The sequence below is a fragment of the Pipistrellus kuhlii genome, unplaced genomic scaffold, assembly GCF_014108245.1.
Source record: "Pipistrellus kuhlii isolate mPipKuh1 unplaced genomic scaffold, mPipKuh1.p scaffold_m20_p_4, whole genome shotgun sequence".
Lineage (NCBI taxonomy): Eukaryota > Metazoa > Chordata > Mammalia > Chiroptera > Vespertilionidae > Pipistrellus > Pipistrellus kuhlii.
In genome coordinates this window covers 704796-728030 of record NW_023425540.1, presented here as the reverse complement: position 1 = coordinate 728030, position 23235 = coordinate 704796, and the positions used below count along the sequence as shown (strand labels likewise).

Below are 23235 nucleotides of genomic sequence, written 5' to 3'. Positions count from 1 at the left end.
ACTGTCTGACAGGCGGACACCTTTCCTCCTGTGTCCGCCCGATTCGCTTTTCGCTCCCGTGCGCACACTTCTCCTTCCTCGCTGTGCTTTCACCTCGGTCTGCCGTTCCCTCTGGAGCGTTAGGAGACCTTGTGGAAGTGGCTTTCACGTGGAACCAGGCAGGGAGGAGGGAGCGAGAAAGGCAGGATCGAGGGCCCCGGTAGGCGCTTCCTAGGACCTAACTCATCCAATCGCAGGAGGGAGTCCTGGCCAAAGCCAATGTGTCTCGTTACACAACTTCATGGCCCAGACGAACCTGCGGGAGACGCTCCTGTCAACAAGTTCTGTCCGTCCATCGCGTCAGGAGGGAAAGGGAGGGTCCCGACCACGTGAAACGCCTCTCCTGCTTGGTAGGAGTTACCTGCGATGGAGACCCCGAGGGCCAGTGTCAAACCACACTGCTACTCCCTGGGAAGACCGTGACAGTGGAAAATCCAGATTCACTCCATGCCAGCTCCGCTCCCAGGTCAGATGCCAGGTGTGTGCTCCCAGGTGACCCAACACATGAGAACAGAGGACCTGACCCACATTCTTGCCCGAGGTTGACAGCTGACTTCCCTCCACTTGAAGATGTTTGCCTTCTCGCTGCCTCTGCCAAAAGCTGCCCGGAGCCCCCTCAGAGCCCGGGGCCCAGGAGCGCTTCCTTCCTGTGTGGTTCAGTGCCGCCGCGGGAACCTCTGTTTACACGGTTAGAAGCCATCGCCTGAGCTCAACATCCGCAGAGAGGCCACAGGCACCTGGCTCCTCCTGCTCGCTCTGGGTCCGGTTTGCTTTCTTCTTCCAGAGTCTTAAGGTGGAAGGGTAGGCTATTGACTTGCGATCTTTTTCTCTTTGAGATAAGTGTTCACAGCTATAAATCTCCCCCTAAGCACTGCTTTAGCTGCATCCTTTACATTCTGGTGTGTTTTGTCTCCATTTCAGTAACCTCAAAACATTTCCTACTTTTTCTTGTTGGTTATTTAAGAATATGTTGTATAGTGTCTGCCAACTTCCCAGATTTCTTTCTGTTACCGATGTCTAACTTCTCTATGGCCAAAGAAACACTTGGTACCATTTCAGTCCTTCCACATTTACTGGGACTAGCCCGGCACATGGGCCACCTTGGGAAATGCTCCGTGTGCGTTTGAAAGGAAGGTCCATCCTGCTGCTGTGTGAGCGGAGACTTCCATAAATGCACTGAGACCAGGAAGGCTGCCAGTGCTTTCGTGTTTTCTCTCCCTCAGTGATTTCCTGTTTGTTCCCTCAGTTACTAAGGGAGGGGCCAGGAGATCTCCAGGAAGTTGTCATAGGGTGCACACATGCTTGGGATTATTATGTCTTCTCGATGAATCGATCCCTAAAGGTCATTAGACAATGTTCCTCTGTATTTTGGCGATACTCCTCACTTGAAGTCCACCTTTCTCTGTGCAGCGTCTTTATGGTACGTCTTTGTATTGGAAGGAAGTTTCTCATCGATAGCATAGAGCTAGGTTTTCAATCATTCTGACAATCCCTGTCTTTTAACTACAATAATTGGACTGTTTTTTTTCATGTGATGACCAGCGTTATGGGGTTAAAGCTCTCTTCTTGCTCTGTGTTTCCTATCTGTCCCTTTTCCTGGCTTCCAGGTCACTGGGTATTTTTAAAGCTTTCATCACTCTGCTGGCTACTGGCCTGGCCTCTGTGTTTTCAGTGCTTGCTCAAGCAGGAGCTGGCAAACTGTGGCCCCCGGTGAAATCCAGTGAAGCCCGGCAGCTGTTCATTTTGATAAATAAAGTTTCCTTGAAACACGGCCATCACTTGTTTACATAGCGCCCATGGCTACTGGGGCCACCACAGGCCTGGGGCGGTGAGGACAGGGCCCCCATGGCCTCCGAGGCCTGAAATATTGACCACCTGAATCTTTACGGGAAAGGTTTGCTGACCATGGTCTACCACTTAAACTTAAACTTAGAAGCTAAGGCCGAAGCAAGCTCCCTTTCCTCAGGTGTCACTCACGTTGTGCTCCTGGTTCTTGTTGCTCTTGAGGAGTGTGATAACACAGTTGTGGATAAAGAAAGCCAGGGTCAGCACGCCTGTCAGCTGCGGGAACCGAGCTCTAATCTCTAGGAGAGAAAGAGGGGAACCACGTTAACCCCATTAACACCGACAACTACGAGAGCGTAAGCTGCCAAACGCTGATCACTAACAACCAGCTGTCTGCGTTTGTCAAGGGGAGAAGAACACAAAAGCCTCTTTATGGAGTTCCTCAAGGTTCATGCTCTTCTGAGCAAGTGCTCAAAGTGGCAAAGGAACCACATGGGAGTGACTCCTCGGGAAAAAATAACTTGAGAAAAGGAATCCTGGGAGGGAGGATTGGTCGCTTACCATTTCTTAATGGCTAATGGACATAGCATTGCTCAGAAATACCGAAATGACTTGGCCGCCTGCATGACGGGAATGGCTCTTCGATGAGCTGTCAGTGATGTGCAGGTGTGAGGATCTACAGGAGGACTGCATGTCACGGCAAGTGCTCAGGACGATGGCAGGATCTTACTTTTACTGAAAACAGTGCGCATGCACGTGCGTGTGTGTGTGCCTGTGCAAAGAAATATGGGAGGACCATCCCAAAGCACAGATGGGTTGCCTCTGTGAGTGGGATTTATCTTAAAGGAACCCTTACCCATGCTCTAAACTTTCTGCAATAAACACAGTGGCTTTGAAAGGGAGAGCAGTAAAGGTGACATCATCTCAATGGCAGCATTATGCTTACGTAACTATAATGGAGGCACCCATGTGGGAAAGTGGATAAAATTTTTACTTATGACCTTATTTGCAGATACAGTACTCGTTCCAGAGGAACAATGGAAAAATTCAGTAAGAATCCGACGTCACCTCCCCATGAAGGAAGAACGGAATCACAGGAAACAGTGAACAGCACGGCGATAGGAAGCCCACACCCACCAATGATTAGTTTCCGTGAGAACAGACTGAGCTCTCCAAACACAACACGGTGTGGCTGAGCGGACTTGCTGCAGCCTGACCCACACACACGGATGGACAGACGGACAGAAAGTGGGAGTGAGAGGGGGAAAATACTCCGAGGAAGCCCAGGACCACTGCTCAGTGAGTTAAGGAACACAGATTCCTTGACAACGTGGTCTTGAGGAGCCCCGAACCGCCCATCCTTGCCAAGCTGCTGCCTTATTGGTTGGAGAAGACACATTGAGAGAAGGGGGCAGGGGGCATAGCTGTAATACTGCCATCTGACACAGGACGCACATCTAGAATGAAGAACGCTTACAAATCAATTTAAAAAACAGGAAGTCGGGCAAAAGACTTGAAGAGGCACAGACAGTATGTGGGCTTGGCATTGTAGGTGAAATAACCTGAGCAACGGAGCCACCCACCAGGGCCCCACGGACCTGCTTCAGCTTAACGTCCCCGACGACGCTCAGCTCAGCGTAAGCAGCCATTCCCGTCATGGAGGAGCAGCCGTCCACGTGGTGAATGTAAAGACCCGCTGCTAACACATTCTTACAGCAGCTCTCCTGTCTACGGCCATGCCACCTGACCACGTCCCATCTCGGCTAAAGCAGCTCACTTGTCTACAGCCATGCCACCTTGACCGCGCCCCATCTCTGCTAAAGCGGTTCATCTGTCTACTGCCATGATACCCGACAGCGCCCCATCTCTGCTAAAGCGGCTCACCTGTCTACGGCCATGCCACCTGACCGCACCCCATCTCTGCTAAAGCGGTTCATCTGTCTACTGCCATGACACCCGACCGCGCCCCATCTCTGCTAAAGCGGCTCACCTGTCTACAGCCAAGCCACCTGACCGCGCCCCATCTCTGCTAAAGCGGCTCACCTGTCTACAGCCAAGCCACCTGACCGCACCCCATCTCTGCTAAAGCGGCTCCCTGTCTACGGCCATGCCACCTGACCGCGCCCCATCTCTGCTAAAGCGGCTCACCTGGCACAAAGAACTCCGTGGGCTCGAACCAGTGGAACTCCAGGTGGAATCCCGAGCGAGCGGCCTTCAAGGTGACGAGGAAGGTCAGGTAGACGACGGACACCGTGCCTGTGGGAGACAGACCAGCGGGCCTGCTCAGTGCAGATGCCGCCACCTGCTCGTCCCGGCTCTCAGCAGACGGGCCCTGCCGCCGGCACTGCTTCCCCACCACACGGGGGCGGGGCGAGAGCGGGCAGGAGGGGGCTGAGGCAGGAGCGGCGCGGTGAGCGGCACACAGACAGCGGAGCAGGGGGCCGGAGGACCGAGGAAGGGCCTCAGCCGTCGCTGAAGGCCGCGGCCAGCGCGCGCCCGAGCTGAGCTTAGCGGAGGCCGGAGCCCAGCACAGAGCCGCCGGGCGACACAGAGAGGGACGTGGTCTTCGTGCTGGAAGGTTCGGGTGTTGACAGGCTGGAACGTCAGTCTGCATCCAGGGCAAGGCGAGGGGCCTAGAGCCGGGGCGCCGCCTGGGCCTGGGGGGCTGTGATGAGCAGCTGCTTGTGAGGGGCGAGGGGTGTGGGGGAAATGGTCCACCCACAGCCTCAGGCACAGGGACGGGGTTTTGAGGGACTCAGCCTGGCAGTCGGAGGGGGAGGGCCGGTGGATCGCTCCCGTTCAGGTGTTAGGTCGTCACAGTGGAGCTGAGCCAGGAGGTTCCTAGGGAACCAGGTGCTAATTTCTCTCAGGAAGCTACAGCTTTACAAGAAAATGGCTGAGGCGACCGTCCTTACTGTCTGGGCGTGCATCCTGCGAGGCCGAGCCAAGAGGACAACCCTCCCTCGTCCGTCGTCGGCTGGACACCCGAAGGCCACCTGCTCAGTGACGGAGCCTCTGGGGCCTATGCTCAGGGCTGCCAGCGGGATCGGGTCTGCAGGGAGGGAGGCGCTACCCTGAGCTGGTCATCAGCTCCTCATGACGGCGCCTGGTCTCTAGCTAACCGGCTCGGGGCTGCCCGGTGCCTTTGGCCACCCTGAGGCTGAGGAGGAGACACCGCAGACTTCGCCCCGTGATTTCAGAAGCGTGTGAGACAGGCTCCCCGGAGGAAGCCTGCTCCTCTGGAAGGCCACATGTTCCGCAGAGAAAAAGCGCCGAAGAGCTAAGGCAGGCAGACTGAGGAGCGAGTGCAGACGGCCCAGGCGGACGGTCAGGTGATGCTCCTGTGCTGCACGCCAACTAGGATTGGGAGAGCCACGCCGTGTCCTCCCTCGGCGAGGGCTAACCTGCCAGCCTTCGGAACCGAGGGCCCCCAAACCCCTCCCTCCACACTCGGAGGGAGCGGGCAGCGCTGTGTGGCGATGGCCAGTGGGGACCAGTCCCGGGTTCGATTCCACTCAAGGGCACGTACCTTGATTGCGGGCTTGATCCCCAGCCCTAGTGGGAGGTGTGTGCTGGGGGCAACCCATTGATGTGTGCCTCGCATCAGTGTTTCTCTCTCTGTCTTTCCCTCTCTCTTTCCCTCTCTCTAAAACCAAGGAACAATGTCCTGGAGTGAGGATCAACAAAAAACACAACAAAACAAAACAAAAAAGCAAGCCCCCGAGAGGGGAAATGTGCGCGTGAATAATTAACACGGAGGCACGGCCGGGCAGCCCCGCCCCCCCCCAGGCATCCCCACGGGCCAGCAGCTCCCCGCCCGCCCGCCCGCCCGCCCGCCCGCCCGCCTCGCACCAGCGCACCCAGCACGTTGAACCTGGCGAAGAAGGACGGCGACCGGAAGCTGAGCAGCGGCAGGAGCAGCCCCACGAGGTAAAAGGGCACCGTCCTCGACTTGTCCCACCAGGCCTCGAACTGCGGCAGGCCCGCGGCGTCCGCGGAGAGGACGGCGGAGCCGTTGTCGGGACGGCCGCTGCCCGCACTCGGACAGACCACTGCAGGGGGAGGCGTCGGTCAGGAGAGCAGGGAGCAGGCGGGACCCGGAGGCTCGGCCTGCACCCCACACCCAGCCCCTCGTCTGGGGAAAGACGGAGGCTTACACTCCGATGTTAGACACAACGGAAGGGGGAGGAATGTTAGAAATGGGCAGGCACGCCCCTCATTTCTGCTGGGAACTGTGAGTGCTCCCACAAACCCCTGTGGCTCCACGGTTACATACAGGTAACGGTAACATTACACGTATGTAACGGTAACATGAGAGAATCCACGCGGGTGGCATGCTGTGGTCAGCCCCCCGCGGCCAAAGGACAGGCTTCTGCCCACACTGAGCTGACCCCTGGTTCTGGAGTAAAAAGCGGACGCCGCTGAAGGAGCTGTCACGGTGCTGCCCACGCCTCACCGCCGGTCAGAGCGTAGGGACCCTGACTTCCGGGAAGCCAGTCATTCTCCCGGAAGTGGGTCCCAGTGGACGGCAGCCGGGCACCCAGAGGTGACCAGGGAGCGGGGAGGTGAAGCCAGCTCCCAGCACCGACGCGCATGTCAGCGTCACGCAGCTGGAACACGGCCCGCCCCGCGCCCGGGCTCAGCGGGCAGCGCAGACCCACCGCCAGGCCGTGGTGTCCCTGCCGCTCCCGTCAGGAAGGAGCGACCCCACGGGAAGCAGGCGTGCGCCTTCACGGCAGTGACCGAGCACCGAGGGCTAACGCTGAGGCAGCAGACGGACCTGCGCCCCGGACCCAACACGGGCAGGGCTCCAGGCGCGTGAGCTGCGTGCTGAGTCTTCACGGCAAACACGGGCCCTGCCGGCGGGGCCGCAGCCGTGAGGTGGCACAGGACCTGGCATCGCGCCCTCACATCAGCACAAGCTGGGGTGCGGCTGGTTTCCTGTGCTTTTTAAACACGCTGACGGCCAACAGTTCAATGGTGGCCCGGGTAGACAGTGGGAACGGTTTTGTGGCAGATTTACCTAAAACAGAGCCATCATTTCCACCTTAAACCTATTCTGAAGCCCAGTGGGGAGTAAAACCAAGCTGAAGGTTACGTCGCACACGACTTACCAGGGTTGCTGTCGTTGGTCCTCAGCACAGCATCTGTGTCATTAATGTGATGAATGAAATCTGGAAACGAAGGAAAACAGAGTTCGATAATGCTGAGTGAGGGGCTGAGCTGATCACCGCTGATGTCTTTATCCGTGACCAGCTGGGAAGGTCTGGGCGGCCGGGGGGCCGGGCGGGGGGGGGGGGGGGGGGTGTTTCCCGCTGCCGGGGCCTGAGAGGCTTGCTCTGCGCTGCATGGCGCTGACCTTGGTTAACCCAGGAGGCGTTAATAAGCCTGCTTGGTTAAACTTAAAAGAGGCAGTAAGGAGGTGAGAGGCGATCTCAGGTCGTAAAGTAGGTTAAACACGGGGTCTCTGCCGTGTGGGTGTTGGCAGAGTGAAGGGAGTTCCGTGCTCCGGGTTTTACGGCATCCCCGGGGCAGGGTGTGGTCTGCGATGAGAAGCTGGGGATGTTCATGGCGACCCTGGCGCCCACGCTCACGCCTGCCTGGAGCCAGGAAGCCCTGACACCTGTGCCAGCGGGTTCCCGAATGGGATCCTAACGCCCCGAGGATCCAACGCCCCAGGATCCAACGCCCCAAAGACGAGCCTCTGCAGTTTGCTTCCCCAAGACCCTATACAACTTCTTTTGTAACCGACAGCTATGAACGAACTCTGTAAGCAGTGTTGCACTAAAATCTCCTGGTAGACACGGAAACTGCTTAAAACATCTGCTGGAGCTCAATACATTTTATATTAATTAGAGCAGTGTTTCCCAACCTTCTCTCATGATGAGAATCACCTGGTGGAGTTGTTAAAACACAGATTCCTGAATCCCAACTAAGAAGTGCTAAACTAGAATTTTTGAGAACATATAGGTAAAATTGCATACCTAACTTAGTGCTCTGTATATAAAATCTGTCTTAGAGCACTAGTTAAATATACAATTTTACCTATATGTTCCCAAAAATTCTAGTTTAGCACTTCTTAGTTGGGATCCGGGAATCTGTGTTTTAACAACTCCACCAAGTGATTCTCATCATGAGAGAAGGTTGGGAAACACTGAATTAGAGAATCTGAAGGAGCATAACCGATTCAAAAATTAGTCTTTGCAAATGAGCAACACACATTATATATGAGATCATACCCACAGAAACCAAATATATTTCCTAGAATTACAAATAGCACCTTTTTCTTTGTCCCAGTTCAGAATTTAAGGTGGGAACTAAGCCATGACAGTGGTGATGGCACCTGGAATGACTGAATGCACGTGGCAGATGTGGAGACTTACTGAACATGAACTTCCCGGTGTTGAACAGGAAGTTGGACATGAGCACCCAGTACACGACCATGGCCCCGACGAGCGACACCAGGGAGAACAGGAGGCTGGACCACTGGCCGAAGGCGCCGAAGTAGTGCCTGCACACGTCCGGGAACTCCCAGGCCGCCGTGTCCACCGACGCTGCGAGCGAGAAGGGGAGGAGAGAAACTGGGGTCGATGCCATATTCATCCTTTCTTTCCCCAGATTAACTCAGAACATTCAGTAAAAGGCGATGAGTGTTACAGCAGACATAGCAGATCACAGTAAGAAATAACACAAGTGAGAACACAGAGCAAACGCATAAAAATAAATGTAGGTCAACAGAATGGTTGTAACCAGAGAAACAGGTAACAGCACAGGAACAGTTTGTCATGAGTAAAAGCACGTGGTAAGCCCCGGAGAGACACAATCGTTAGTAAAGGGACAGGAGGCATCATGCTTAGATAATAATAAGGGAAACAGTTTTCTTGAGTCATGCTTTATAGCACACATGCCAATTTAAGCTTCACACAACTGAGTTAAGAATTAAAAAAAATCAGCGGGGCCGGAATGGATCAGTGGTTGAGCGTGACTCACAAACCAGGAGGTCACGGTTCAATTTCTGGTCAGGGCACAGGCCTGGGTTTCGGGCTTGACCTCCAGTAAGGGATGTGCAGGAGGCAGCAATCAATGATTCTCTCTCATCATTAATGTTTCTATTCCCCTCTCCCTCTCCCTTCCTCTCTCTGAAATCAATTAAAAAAAAATTAAAAAAAGAATTTAAAAATTAAATTACAGAAAAGTTAAAAGACTGTAGAAACAGAACATGAAAGTTTATCCTTTTTCTACCAACTGAATTACAGTGGAAAAGATGGGCAGATATAAACAAACCCATGTAATAAAAAAGCCATTCAAATACGGAATGGGGGGAAATTGACCAGAAATAACAGAATAAGGGCTAGTGGCTACATCATAGACAGAAGTTGGCACATCTACAAGAGCACCAAGGGGCTTGTGGGTAGAGGGGAAGGGCCGTGAATAAGCAGCACAATGAAGGGGAAACACGCCACTGCTGAGGAGAGACAGAACAACTGGGCAGTGCCGTCGCTGACTCACACTTGCTGGGAGTCAGTTAGGTCACGTGCGCCTGTTTAGCCCTACGTTACCCCAACACAATCCAGAGGGCGTCTCCCTGATCAGAGTTTACGGAGACGAGTGGAGGAAATGTGTTGGTACAGTTTTTAGAGTTCGCTATAAAGGCCACATTGCTCACGTTTTCATGTTTTTCTGGATATAATTTCCACTTTTAGGAGAGCCCAACATTTAGGTCTCTGGGTCGGGATAGGTCAAAGCCAGTCACCGTTAACTGGAGAAGATCACGGATTTTTAACGTGAGCTTCTGCAAAGCCTCCGTTTACCAGCAGGCCTTCTCCTGGGAGGACTCTAACTCCACGGGGAACGTGTTCCGCAGAGAACCGCGGCTCTGACTGCCGGGGGCGGGCAGCCAGCGTTGGGCACCACACGGGAAGCACAGGCCGGCGGCTCCCTGCGCGGGAGGCCCTGCACGCCCGCCTGTCCTCACTGAGCAGCGCTTACGTATCGTGGCTCGTGACCTCACCACCCGGTAGCAGCAGTAAAGGGTCAGCAGGCCCATCAGCAGGATGATGCACACGCCGGTCGTGAACCCCGCCTGTTCGAGACAAAACGCAGAGCGGCACACGCATCACGTCAGAGCGAACACTGACGCCGCCATGGGACGCCGCCCTACGTGACCCTGAGAAAAACCTGGCCAGCAATTACAATAAAGACATCCCTCTTCATGTAGAATTAAGTATTATCATCTGCTCTTTTAAAAAACTGATGTAGATTTATTAAAACCAATACTCCAAAAAGAACAAGAATTCAGGCTGAAAAATGACATTACCTGCTTCACAAATAAAAAAAAGCTAAAGAAGTTCATCACCGCCAAACCAGAATTATATGAATTGCTGAAGGGGGTTATTTAGGAAGAGGAAGAAGATAAAGTTAAAAATTATGAACAACAAATACGTAACTATCAACCAGTGAAACTAAAAACCAAGGGAATTAAAAAAACCTGATGAACAATATTAACTGGTGAATATATTGTAATAGAATCAGAGGTATGGAAGGGGAGTGGACTGACGATTCTCGGGATAAAGGGGAGTGGGGGTGCGGGAAGAGACTGAACAAAAACTGTACACCTATGAATGAGGACAATGGGCGATGGGGAAAGGACAGAGGGTGGGGTGGGAACCTGGTGGAGGGGCGCAATTGAGGGGGAGGGGAAAGAGGATCACATTTGTAACAATCTGAACAATAAAGATTTATTAAATTTGAAAAAAAAATAAAGTAAAAAAAAAATGACATTACCTGCTTGATGCCCCAAGGAATACTGAGAATGGAGGTCCCCATCATGGTGTTCCAGATCATGAAGCTGGAACAGAGCGGCAGCGGGCGGGGTTACTCCGAAGAGCTTCCCGGGACAGCGCCCGCGGCACCCCCCGCGCCAGGCCCACTCGCGCCCAGCCCCCGCGGCGGCCGGCGGACTCACATGGTCACGAGGCTGCTGTTCCTCCCCGAGCCCTCGGGGCAGCTCTGGAGTTTGCTCGCGGAGCCGAGCGGGCTGTACACGTAGCGCTCCTCAGGCGCCGGCACCACGTGGTCCGGGGCAACCTGTGACACGGACACGCATGCTGCCTGTGACACGGACACGCAAGCTGCCTGTGACATGGACACGCAAGCTGCCTGTGACACGGACACGCAAGCTGCCTGTGACACGGACACGCAAGCTGCCTGTGACACGGACACCCAAACTACCTGTGACACGGACACGCAAGCTGCCTGTGACACGGACACACAAACTACCTGTGACACGGACACGCAAGCTGCCTATGACATGGACACGCAAGCTGCCTGTGACACGGACACGCAAACTACCTGTGACATGGACATGCAAACTACCTTTGTAATGGACACACAAACTACCTGTGACACGGACACGCAAACTACCTGTGACATGGACACGCAAACTACCTGTGACATGGACACGCAAACTACCTGTGACATGGACACGCAAACTACCTGTGTAATGGACATGCAAACTACCTGTGTAATGGACACACAAACTACCTGTGAAGTGGACATGCAAACTACCTGTGACACGGACATGCAAACTACCTGTGACATGGACATGCAAACTGCCTGTGAAATGGACACGCAAACTGCCTGTGAAATGGGCATGCAAACTACCTGTGACACGGACACGCAAACTCAGGGACGGCAAATGCCACTCAGTGTGTCTCCTGTGTGTCAGAGCACCCGACGCCAGACACACGTCCAAGCGTCATGAGCAGACGACAGACACATCCCGATAACACACGTTCTCCTGCACACAGTGAACCCTGCAGGGCGAGCTCGTGAGGGCTGGCCCCCAGGAGCCCTCCATCCGAAAGGCGGGAGGCCTGGCCACGCAGCCCCCACGTGGGACTCCCCTCCTCCGTCCGGGAGCGGAGAGGGGTCGGGAGGCCCAGGTCAGGAGGCTCCGGCAGCCTGGCCTCCGGGGGGGAGCCTCCAGACGAGGTGGGATGGATTCTGAGTGAGGGGGGCGGCCCGCAGGGAGGGGCTCCCACTGTTAGGGGCGCAGGAGCGGCCAGGGGAGAAGGAGCGCTGCCGTAGGCCCCTCGGACCCTGCGGTGGCTGGAGGGAGGGGGGCAGCGCAGCGTAAGGAAAATGATGGGTAAACACCTTCATTAAAAACGGTCGTATCCATTGCTAATTTTAGATCAACCGTGTATGTGCTTGGATTCACCAGTCACCTCACAGCCGGTCACAGAAGGGCTTCCCCGGGGTGCACGCTCACCGAGTATCCCGGCAAACCACACACAGCTGGCCCGCCCGGGCAGGCCCGCCATGGCTGCCTCCACAGGCGGAGCTGCAGGGTCTGACCAGATCCGAGCTGCTGGGCTCCCTGTGCTCCCAGAGGCTGACGCAGTCCTGGGATGAAGCCAGGACTCACCACCACCACGGACGGGAAGGCCTCAGGAGGAATCGGTGAAAAACTGGGGGAATCATCTCCTCCGGAATGTTCTGGAAGCCCCTGCTTTGGCTATGCACAAGGTCATAATGCCTCCCAGTGCTTAGCATGAGCTCTCCACGAGGGACTGCCCAGCCTGCTCCCCAGCCGCCGGCAGAAAGCTGCTCCCTTCCCACGCTGGTGATCACTCAGGAAAAGCACCGTCTTCTCTCTCAGAACGCCTCCTGGCTCTGTAAGCTTTGAAGTTTCTGAGTATCTCTAACGTGCTACTGCTTATAGGCAACCAGCTACTGAAAACCCATGTTTTTGGTCCTCGGCTAGCAATGCAGTATGAGGAGGTGAAGGTCAGGCACCCCAGTCCGGGGCCGTGGCCTCCCTCCGGGCCCCCAGCACAGGGTAAGCAGCCTCTCCCGCAGCAAACCGCCGGCTGTTGTCAACACGGGGAGAGGTTTGGCGTGCCAGGCCCCGCGGGAACGGCCTGCCGGAGGGAGGACGGGCACAGTGAGCCGCGTCTGACTTTCCATGACGCCACCCTGGGACCGGGACCAGCGGAGCCGAGCCCGGAGCCGCCCGGCGGCTGCTCCCGTCCATCCTGAGCCCCAGGCGGCGGCGGCCTTACCAGCGCCTGGTCTGCGGGGGCCGCCAGCCGGCTGTAGTAGTGGATCCGCTTGCTCATGGCTGCGGCGCGGTCGCTGACCCTCTGCGCCACGTGGCTCGCGCCGACGATGTTGGTGGGCTCCACGTGGAAAGGCCTGCGGAGGGAGACACTTGTCAGACATCCCGGAGGCTGGGACCAGGGTGCCTGCCCTCGGGGGGTCAGGAGGCGCTGGGCCAGGCTGCCTCCCACGCGGGCAGGAAGCGCACAAAGGGAGCCTTCTCCGGCGGGCTCTGCCCACCACGCCCGGCCGCTGAGCTGCCCTTTAAAGGAAGACAGCAGCAGAGGAGACAGAGCAAAGGGCCTAGCCGCTGTTAGAACAGAGCGGCTGCCAGTTTTCACCCACAGACTCAGACCCACTCTCCTGGGTCTGATGGCATTCAGAGCTTGGCGTTCTCTCATGGGGCTGCTGGCCCTGAGTCAGAGAGACCGACAAGAACGTCCCTCCCTGTGCTGGGGGCCACCCCGGGCCCAGCAGCTCCTGCCATGTGGCCCGTGTGCCCAGGCTGCGAGGCCGACCCCGGGGACGGCCGGGGGAATGTCCAGACGCCAGCTCTCACATGTGCCGAGTTCAGCTTTGCCTGGAATTCAGTGACACGTCCTATTTGGTGAGCTCCTGCTCATGCCCTGTCCCCAGAGCTCAGACTCTGCGTGTCAATCACCACTCTGTCTCCACCCCTCCAGGGCCTCCCTGAAACCCCCGCCTGTGCTCTACGCATCCAGGGGCCCCCTCCGCCCAAGGAGGCGAGGCAGAGGCACGGAAGGAGCCCTCCTCTGCGGATGCCCAGGCCGCCGTGGCACACGGTCTGCACCCCACACGGCCAGGAACGCGCCATTTCAGGAGGGAAGACCGGGGCTTTGTCACTGGTTCCGTGCGACTTCCCTGCACGCTCGGCTCTGAAGGCCGCTGAGGACGCACAGAAGAGGGGCCGTCATTTCTGAAGACACCGCCGAGCTGGAGACCCAGGGACTGGAGTCTAACTTCTGCCGCTCGAGAGAAACGGCGGGAGAGGCGGGAGAGCAGCCTTGTGTCTCGGGTGAGCACAGATCTCCGGATCGCTATGACTCATCCCCCGCGGAGCACTCGGAAACGGAGGGTACGTTCACTCTAACCAGCTCAGGTCCAGGAAGGGCCCTCACCAGGCCGACGCGTGGCTGCGAGACCGTGGGACCTACTCTGGGACCTGGCAGAGAAGCGGAAGGAAGCGAGCGGCCTCCATAGGCCTCACGTGGACGGGAGGGGAGGAGGGTCAGAGGGGAACACCGGCCTGCTTACACATCAGAAGCCTGAGAAAGCCCCCTCACAGCGTCACACTGTCTGCGGAATTTAGGCCAGGATGGTGACACTCAGCAGGACTAAGAAGCAATGCAAAAACAGTATGTCTGCCCGGCTGGTGTGGCTCCGTGGTTGAGCATCCACCCAGGAACCAAGAGGTCGCTGGTTCAATTCCCAGTCAGGGCACACGCCCAGATTGTGGGCTTGATCCCTAGTAGAGGGGCGTGCAGGAGGCGGCCGATCCATGATGTTTCCCTCTCACGGATGTTCCTATCTCTCTAAAAACCAAAAGAAACATTTAAAAAAAAACTATGTCCGGGAGACGTGATCATCCCTGGGAGCTCACGCCCACAGGGCTCCCTTGTTCTGCAGCAACGACACCCAAAGCTCAAGGAGGGGTTACAGCCTTGATGTTGCTTAGGAGGGGACGGGGCCCAGCCCGGGAGCAGCAACGGGACCGAGGAGCGCGGCCCCGACAGGGACAGGGACGTCCTCCTGCAGCCGCTGCTCTGAGCCGTGTGTCAGTCAGGTCAGTCCCGGACTGATCGCGGCCGGCAGGCAGGCATCAGGGTGCTGCCTCCCTGGCTGCCCGGCCCCCACCGGGCTGCCACCTGTACCCGCTCAGTGGGCTCCACGGTATCTGAGCAAAACCACTCGGAAAGTTTTCCTTTTCCGACCGTTTTCATAGAGATGCTCTGCGCCTGTTCACACAAATATTTGGGCATCTTTACAAAATAGATTCTCTTTAAAAATATACAACTCAGCATATTTCAACGGAATTATTAGAAACAGATGCTTAGAGCTTCATCTCACAGAGCAAATACAGAACTTAGACGTCTAAACTGAACTTTCGCTGGATCTGAAAACACTTTTAAAATGAACGCTCTGTTGGGAGAACCCGTTCGGAAGCAAGGACGTGAGACTCGGGCCTTCCTTTGCCCGTGTCACACGACCGCTTCCTCCCCACGTTCCTTGGCCGTCCCACCAAAAATACATCACAGAATTTCATGTAGCTGTCACATTCGTCTGGCATTCTATTTATGGCCGCGCTGCAGAAAAAATGCATTTAACCTTCAGCAAGATTTAAAAAATAGTTTAACTTATGACTCAAAATCCCGCATTTTTATTTAACATCCTTGTAAACAGAGAAGCCTTATTTCCACCACCGCCTTTCCCGGGTTCCACTGCTTACATTCCTCGGACGCTTTGGCTCTCGCCTGGGCCTCCACCCTCCTGCCCGCCGGCTGCCCCTCGGAAGGTTAGGAGCAAGCACGACCGGACGGTCACCCTCGGGAGGAAGGCCCTGGCCTACAACTGCCCTTCTCGTGCACGGCCAACGCCCGGCACCCAAACCCCTGCCGATGGGCCGTGCGGAGAAGAAAACGAAAAGGGGATCAGGATTAAAAAAATATCAGGCCAATGAACACGCACAGAACGGCCCACCTGCTCGCAGCTCCTGTGTATATGTGTGTTTGTGTGTGTGGGGGGGGGCATGGGGGGGTGGCTGCGGGTCTGCCAGCGGCTCTCGGGAGCAGGAGGAGCTGAGCGAGCGTAGGACCAGCCCCACTGCGGGATGCCCTGGGACCCGGGCCTCCGCTGGTGCCCACAGGACTTCCTGGCACAGAGCACGGCCCCTCACCTCGGCCCACACCGTCCCCAGAGGCCCACCATTCTCTTTCTATGCCGGGTTCTCAAACCTATCTACTTCCTGCAGGTTTCACACCAGTCATTCCCATTCACAGACCCGCCCTGCAGCCACTGTGTGTGGGAACAGAGCGACCTCACGGAGGGTGGAATTTACCAGCGATTTCAACAGACACTTCGAGCTGATTGTTGAGCAAGATGGACGTGGGATTCATATGAGTCTGAGTTACTAGCTGGCAGCTAAATGCTTTTAAAAAATAAAGGCATATTCAATTATTGCCGATGACATTATAAAGTCAAAAGTTTTGGCGACTGTTAATGAGTAAAAGGTGATTTGTCAAGGTTAATTATGACATCTTACAATTTTAGATGCGATTTTCACGGTTCATAATGTACACAGCACACACATAGGATCTCAAACACACAGGCACATACACGCGGACAGGCACTGCACTGCTTACAGACTGTCCCTCTGCCCGTCGCTGTAAGGGTGGCCTGACTTCTCTAAGAACAATTTCAAGTTCTTTTCATGCAAGTCAGGCCTTCAAATTTTGGTTTTAAAAATATGTGTAAGTTGTTTTAATTCTACTGTTGTGAAAACACTCTTTTCTCTGTGGCTACAAAGTGACGGGCAAGAGAAAGGTGAGGGGTTTTGTGTTTTGTTCCTGCTATCAGCCTACCCCAGTGGTTGGTAAACTCCTTAGCCAACAGAGCCAACTATCAACAGGACAACGATTGAGATTTCTTTGGAGAGCCACATTTTTTAAACTTAAACTTCTTCTAACGCCACTTCTTCAAAACAGGCCGTGGTATTTTGTGGAAGAGCCACACTCAAGGGCCAAAGAGCTGCATGTGGCTCACGAGCCGCAGTTTGCCGACCACGGCCCTAGCACAAGGCTGAAAGGCTAATGGAAACGTGGGTCCAGTTCAGAAGCACCTGTAGGTAATACCCACCGACAGGTCAGCTCCCAGCCGCTGTGAAGCAGCGGCCCAGCCCTGCGGACGCCAGCCCATCCGCCCATCCGCCCATCCGGGAGGCAGCCCACTCCGCACTGGAGTGACACTCAGCAAAGACAGGTCCGGTGTGGGAAAACTCCCCAAGCGGCTCCTCCTTTAGCCACTGGACAGGAACGTCAAATAGATCACAGGCGGCCTTATCTTAATTAAACACAGTTAAGATGGCCCGCTGAATATTTTGAAATAAAGAGCTTGTCTTAATTCTAAGAAAAGGGCCGGCTTCCGCCTGCGGTATCGTGCCAATTATTACTCTCCTACACAAACCTACCAGAAGAATTTCTGGGAAAAAGTAGCATTTCAAGTTTCATAACCTAACTATTCCCCATTAAAAAAAAAAAAAAAAAAAAAAAAAAATGCCAGAGAGAACAATGCCCGGCCAGCATTTTAACTAAAACTTCCTCCCAGCTCCAGGCTCAGAACAGGCGACTGTTCTGAGCTAAAGGTGACCGAGCCCCTCGGGCTCCAGGGGGACATCTGCCCCCACCAGCCTGGGGGGCTCTAAGGGAGGGGCCTCGCTCCCCCCGGGGCCAGGCTCAGAAGTGACTTCCTGGCAGAGCCAGCCTCTCATCAGGAGCACGTGCTCTGTTATCTGTGGGCCTGGCTCCCCTCCCAGGCCCGGGGCTGGGCCTGCCCCAGCCCAGGTCACCTGGGCCTCAGGTGCCTTGCTGTGCCGGCCTCTCCGGGACGCGGGGTCTGCCTCTCCTGTGTGTGCGGCTCCCACACACGCGCCGTGAAATGGGGTCACTCTCTCGTGTCAATCTCTCAGGAAGATCTGATGACCGGGCCCGCAGGCAGACACCAGAGGGGAGAGGGAGGGTCTCCCTCCCCCACAGCCAGCTCTCCACCCTCTCCCTCCCACCCACACACAGGATCCCTCCGAATGCCGCTTCTCCAAATTCTGTGGACGAGGAAGAGGAGGGGGAAGAAAATAAACCACGGCTGGTTTGTGGGCAAGGCAGAAACAAACAGAATCGGAAGGAATTCGGGGGGGGGGGGGGGGATTGGGGCAGGCATCTGGGGAGAGAAGGTGGGGAGGAAGGATCCGAGAGGGCAGGTTCTGTGGAGCAGAGCTCAGATCCCACTCCGTGGTCACATCTCCGTATGAAAGCTCTCGAACCCGGGCTGGGCTGTCTCCCAGAGCCTTTAGCAAAGCAGTGACACGGGAAGGTAATGGGAGATGGGGAGAGAGCGGGAGGAGCAGATGCAGGGAGGCATCCACGGGCAGGGCAGGGGGAAGGCCTCCCAGGGATTCTGCCCCTGGAGAACGGGGCACAGAGAGGAGCCCCAAAGCCGAGGCTCGGGGTGGGGGAGGAGTTGAAGAGGGAAGCTCGCAAACCAACCAGCAGGCTCTTCCCAGCGGCATCGCCGGCAGCAGGGCCGTCCAGAGCCGGGAGGGCACCAGGCGGTCCCCACACCAGCTCCACGGCTGCCAAAGGCCTGGACAGGCGGACTGCCTGAGCCCTGCTCCCGGCTCCGCCACCCACCACGCTGTCCAACCTTCCTGCGTCAGACCCGCACCCCCACAGAGGGACGGCGAGAGGACCACAGCTCAGCAGCAGGTGCTGTTTCTGACGTTAAAACCACCAGCGCGCCAAGAGGCCCGCCAGCCTGGGATCACGGCCGGCACCACGGAGGCACCGCCTGCCAGCCCGGCCTTCCTCGGGGCACCCTCCTGGCTGCAGTCATCGGCCCCCTGACAGCGACCCCTCGCCGTGTCCCTCCTGATGACAAGCCCTCCCGTCCGGCACAGAGGCCCGTCCGGGTGCACCGGAGGCTGCCGGGCCGAGCAGTGCTGGGAAAGCCAGTGGGATGTTCTTTGGCCAATCCACAGTGTCCCAATGTGGCTGCTGTCAGGCGGCTCCGGAGCAGGAGGGCAGGGGCAGGGAGGGCGTGTTGTTTTAACTGTTTGGCATGATGGCAACGCGCTCCTTCAGACTCATCCTTTCACAGACACATGGAGATGCGGCTAAAGTGGCCCTAACTCTTAAAGGTTAATAACGGACAGATACACTAAGTCATCCTGTGATACAGGCGGCCGCGGGGTGTCCCTAGTCAGAGCGTCACTCAGAAACGCTGGAGTTCTCCCAGCAGCTGCCGAGCTGGTCCTCTAACGGAAGGCACGTCCCCCCGGGGAGTCTGACTTTTGTTACGGACGTAAAGTGGAGTCACTCATATTGTCATAGAAATAGAGTTTTAAGGCACTCCAGCATTTCTCTTCGTCAGGCAGCGTTTTGAACATAGATCATTTCACAGGCAAATTAACACTCAATGCTGTTAACACTCCATCCGTCTGGATATTTTCCTTCCTTACCCCGGGCTTACCCAGGAGGCTATGCCGGGATGGTGAGCCCGTGCTTACCCAGGAGGCTATGCCGGGATGGTGAGCCCGTGCTTACCCAGAAGGCTATGCCGGGATGGTGAGCCCAGGCTTACCCAGAAGGCTATGCCGGGATGGTGAGCCCGGGCTTACCCAGAAGGCTGTGCCGGGATGGTGAGCCCGGGCTTACCCAGAAGGCTATGCTGTGATGGTGAGCCCGGGCTTACCCAGAAGGCTATGCCGGGATGGTGAGCCCGGGCTTACCCAGAAGGCTATGCTGTGATGGTGAGCCCGGGCTTACCCAGGAGGCTATGCCGGGATGGTGAGCCCGGGCTTACCCAGGAGGCTATGCCGGGATGGTGAGCCCGTGCTTACGCAGGAGGCTATGCCGGGATGGTGAGCCGTCGCCCTCTCATTCAGTTAGGTTTCGTTACAGAAAACAGATTTCCATGTCATCTCCAGGGTCAAAGCATTCTCTCACCTCACCTCCCGCCCACGCCCTGCCGTGGAATGTGGGGTGATGCCCTGTATTCTCGTGTCACAGTGTCACTTACTTATCATAGAACTTAGAGCCGTGGTTCTCTGCCTTCCTCATGCCGCGGCCCTCTCCTACAGCTCCTCACTGGTGGTGACCCCCAGCCATAACATTATCTTCGTTGCTACTTCATAACTGTAATGTTGCCACTGTTATGAATCGTAATGTAAATATCTGTGTTTCCCGATGGTCTTAGGCGACCCTGCTAGCGGTTCTCACCCTGTGGGTGGAGACTCAGGGTGACCGCGTTGAAGCAGCAACGAAAATAGTTTTATGGTTGGGGGTCACCCAACGTGAGGAGCTGAATTGAAGGGTCGCGGTGTCAGGAAGGTTGAGAAGCACTGGCGTAGAGGCTTCAGAGAAACCCCAGCACCCATCAGCGTCCCTCCTTTCTGTCCTCCCTGGAGTGGGAATATGCAAATGACAGTGACAAGATCCGTGATCTCCCGTCACGGCCGCCTTACATGCCTCCTGCGACCACCCTCACACTGCCGTCTCCAGCTGCAGCATTAAGCACCATCACGTGCCACATGATGACGCCGTGGACGACGCCGGGTGGCGTAGGTGACGATGGTCCCCAAAGGCTATGACGGGGCTGGAAGGTTCCGCTCGCCTAGTGGCACCTAGCCAGCATGCGATCACGGCACAACACGTTACCATCCCGGCAGTGCTCGGCCCGGGACACGCTGGCCAGGCTCATGGCCCGGGAGCCACAGGCTGCACCAGACGGCCTGGTGTGCCGGGGCTGGACCGTCCCAGCGTGTGCAAGGGCCTCTGTGACGTGTGCACAACGCACTTCTCGGAAGCCATCCTAGCCGAAACCGGTTTGGCTCCATGGTAGAGCGTCGGTCTGCGGACTGAAAGGTCCCAGGTTCGATTCCGGTCAAGGGCATGTACATTGGTTGCGGGCACATCCCCAGTGGGGGGTGTGCAAGAGGCAGCTGGTCGATGTTTCTCTCTCATCAACGTTTCTAGCTCTCCATCCCTCTCTCCTCCTCTTTGTGGAAAATCAATAAAATATATATATTAAAAAAAAATAGAAGCAGCAGCCATCCTAGTGGTTAAGCGACGCACGACTGTCTCTGGAACACGGGAAGGGGACGTGGAGACTGGCTCACCCCGCCCCCTCCCCTCGGGGCCTGTACGACTGCGCCCTTAACAAAACCAGGGCTCTGCGGGCAAGGCCCAGTGAGCTTGGCGAGCTCCCGTCGGGGGTTCGTCCGACGGCGTCTGCTGACCCCACCTCGGCTCTCAGGCTCTCCCTAGGAGGCCCCGCGCTCCCGCGCCCGGCTGCCTGCAGAGTCCCGTGTACCCACGGTGCGATGTTTACTCCTCGACTGATTTCCTACCAAACGGCGGTGTACCGTTCACGCCGCCCTGCACTCCCCTTCGCTCACCTAGCAGAAGAGGTGGAGGTCTCCTTCTATTATGACACGTACTAAAGCCACTTCCTCCTTCCTAACGGGTAAAAGATTCCATTGTATCACCCTGCAAACAAGGACCTTCTGGCCGTTCTCAGTTTCTGGCTGTCACACACATACCCCGCTGAACAGCCGTGCACACGCGTGGGTTGGCGCTGGGAACGGGTGCTGGGAAGTGGAGCTGCCTGTGGTACCCAGTGCAGTCACGGCCGCGCCCCTCGGCTGGCGGGGGCGGCCTGCTGCTCCTGGATGAAGCCTGGCCGGCATGCTACCAGGCCGAGCGCTACAAACATTCAAATTGGCTGCGGCAAGGGGGGTGGGGGGATCACATTAAATTTATGGTCAGCCGAAACCGGTTTGGCTCAGTGGATAGAGCGTCAGTCTGCGGACTGGGGGGCCCCAGGTTCGATTCCGGTTGGGGGCATGTACATTGGTTGTGGGCACATCCCCAATGGGGTGTGTGCAGAGGACAGCTGGTTGATGTTTCTCTCTCATCAATGTTTACTAACTCTCTATCCCTCTCCCTTCCTCTCTGTAAAAAATCAATAAGATATATATATTTTTTTAAATTTATGGTTAAATGTGAAGAGCCATTCCAGTCTTCCACTGAGAGCAGAAAGGCCTTCCGCTCCCGTCACAGTTTCCTCGCTCTCGCACACACGTAAACATTTCTCAACTCTGGCTGCAGCACACGGCCCAGGACTCCTTTCAGCCTCTGGGAGCCAGGAATTACTCCTGGTGGCATGGTGGACAAGTGTCAACCCGGTCACGTCAGTCACCAGAACACTTGAGGACCATTTAAGGAAGAAATATGAGCCCTGGTGTTGTTAGAAAACCTTTGGTGACACCTCCTGGAAAGAACAGGCAAGTGCAAGCTTCAAAACTACAGGTGTCAGCGATTTGGAAGAAAATGCATTATCAACGCTCTTCATGGTATAATACAAAGAACAATTCTGTATGGAGTGGGTGGGGCGGGGAGGCACCGATTTTGATGACTCCAAAAAGTGATTTGGAAGAACTGTTCAAATGAGGAGAATCACAATAGTAATATCTTAGCTGATACACTGTTTAGATTTTCATTTTTATAGTTATACAAAAGGTATGAACAGAATAAAGTGCCAAACAAGTCCAAGAGTTCCTTCAATAAATAAAAAACAATGCAAAGCCCTAAGAGAATATTACATCAAAAGTATTGGCCACAGCTTATCACAGAGTCTAAGTTGCACTGTGTGTGTGTGTGTGTGTGTGTGTTTGTGTGTGTGTAGCATCGTATCCATCATGCTATCACACACACAGTGTGTATATATGTGTACACACACACACACACACACACACACACAGTGCAACTTAGGATCAGCACCTCAGATTTGAAGAAATCCTCAAATCTTACTGTAGGTCCCTCAGTAGTATTTCCAAAGATTCTCTTGTATTGATTTTGCAAGGTTATTCCTATGTATGTTATCTCTTCTTCCATTACATTTTTTCATCAGAATGCTATTTATTTTTGCCTATTTAATAAATAGTCACCTGACTAAACTCTCTTACTATTTATAACAAAATTTCAGGGCATTCTTTTGGGTTTCCCAAGAATGCAATGAAATAAGTTTAAACTGAAATCTTAAACTAACGTGCTGGAAGTTACCGTATTTTTCGGACCATAAGACGCAGGGACTTTTTCCCCCCCACTTCTGGGGGGAAAAAAGTGCGTCTTATGGTCCAAATATAGCCTACACATATACTTTTAAAAAAAAGTTTTTTTACTTGCCCGGCTCTGTGTGGTCTCTGTGTGCTTGCCCGGCTCTAAAATGGTTCTAAATGCTGCTGTTTACTTTACAGGGTTGATTACATGTGTTTATGACTGTGATGTTGGGTTTTAATGCACATAAAATATTTTAGGACACTATTTGTTTCAGAATCTTTTTTTCTTCATTTCCCTTCTCTAAAAACTGGTGCGTCTTATGGTCCGGTGCGTCTTATGGTCCGAAAAATACGGTAAGCCCCAAGAAGGTCAGTACTGTGCGTTACTTTCAGTGTTCTATGCTCAGCACCTAGCCCATTACTAACCTCTGTCAATGCTGTTTCATCCAACTAACCCCTAC

General features: G+C 55.2%; 1 protein-coding gene across 5 annotated transcripts in view; it reads right to left on the bottom strand.

Moving 5' to 3' along the window:
* Nucleotides 1-23235, bottom strand: part of SLC38A9 (solute carrier family 38 member 9) — a 36155-nt gene that overhangs the window by 10077 nt on the left and 2843 nt on the right. For 3 of the 5 annotated variants that reach the window (XM_045571551.1, XM_036410538.2, XM_036410539.2), the window contains exons 3-11: nt 12891-13023; nt 10790-10911; nt 10609-10672; nt 9814-9907; nt 8208-8378; nt 6939-6998; nt 5685-5876; nt 3973-4080; nt 2017-2123 (exon numbers count right to left, since the gene is read on the bottom strand). In XM_045571551.1, the coding sequence (XP_045427507.1) occupies nt 2017-2123; nt 3973-4080; nt 5685-5876; nt 6939-6998; nt 8208-8378; nt 9814-9907; nt 10609-10672; nt 10790-10911; nt 12891-13023 (1051 nt within the window). The remainder of the gene's footprint in view (nt 1-2016; nt 2124-3972; nt 4081-5684; nt 5877-6938; nt 6999-8207; nt 8379-9813; nt 9908-10608; nt 10673-10789; nt 10912-12890; nt 13024-23235) is intronic. The other 2 variants (XM_045571552.1, XM_045571553.1) reach the window with 1 other exon arrangement.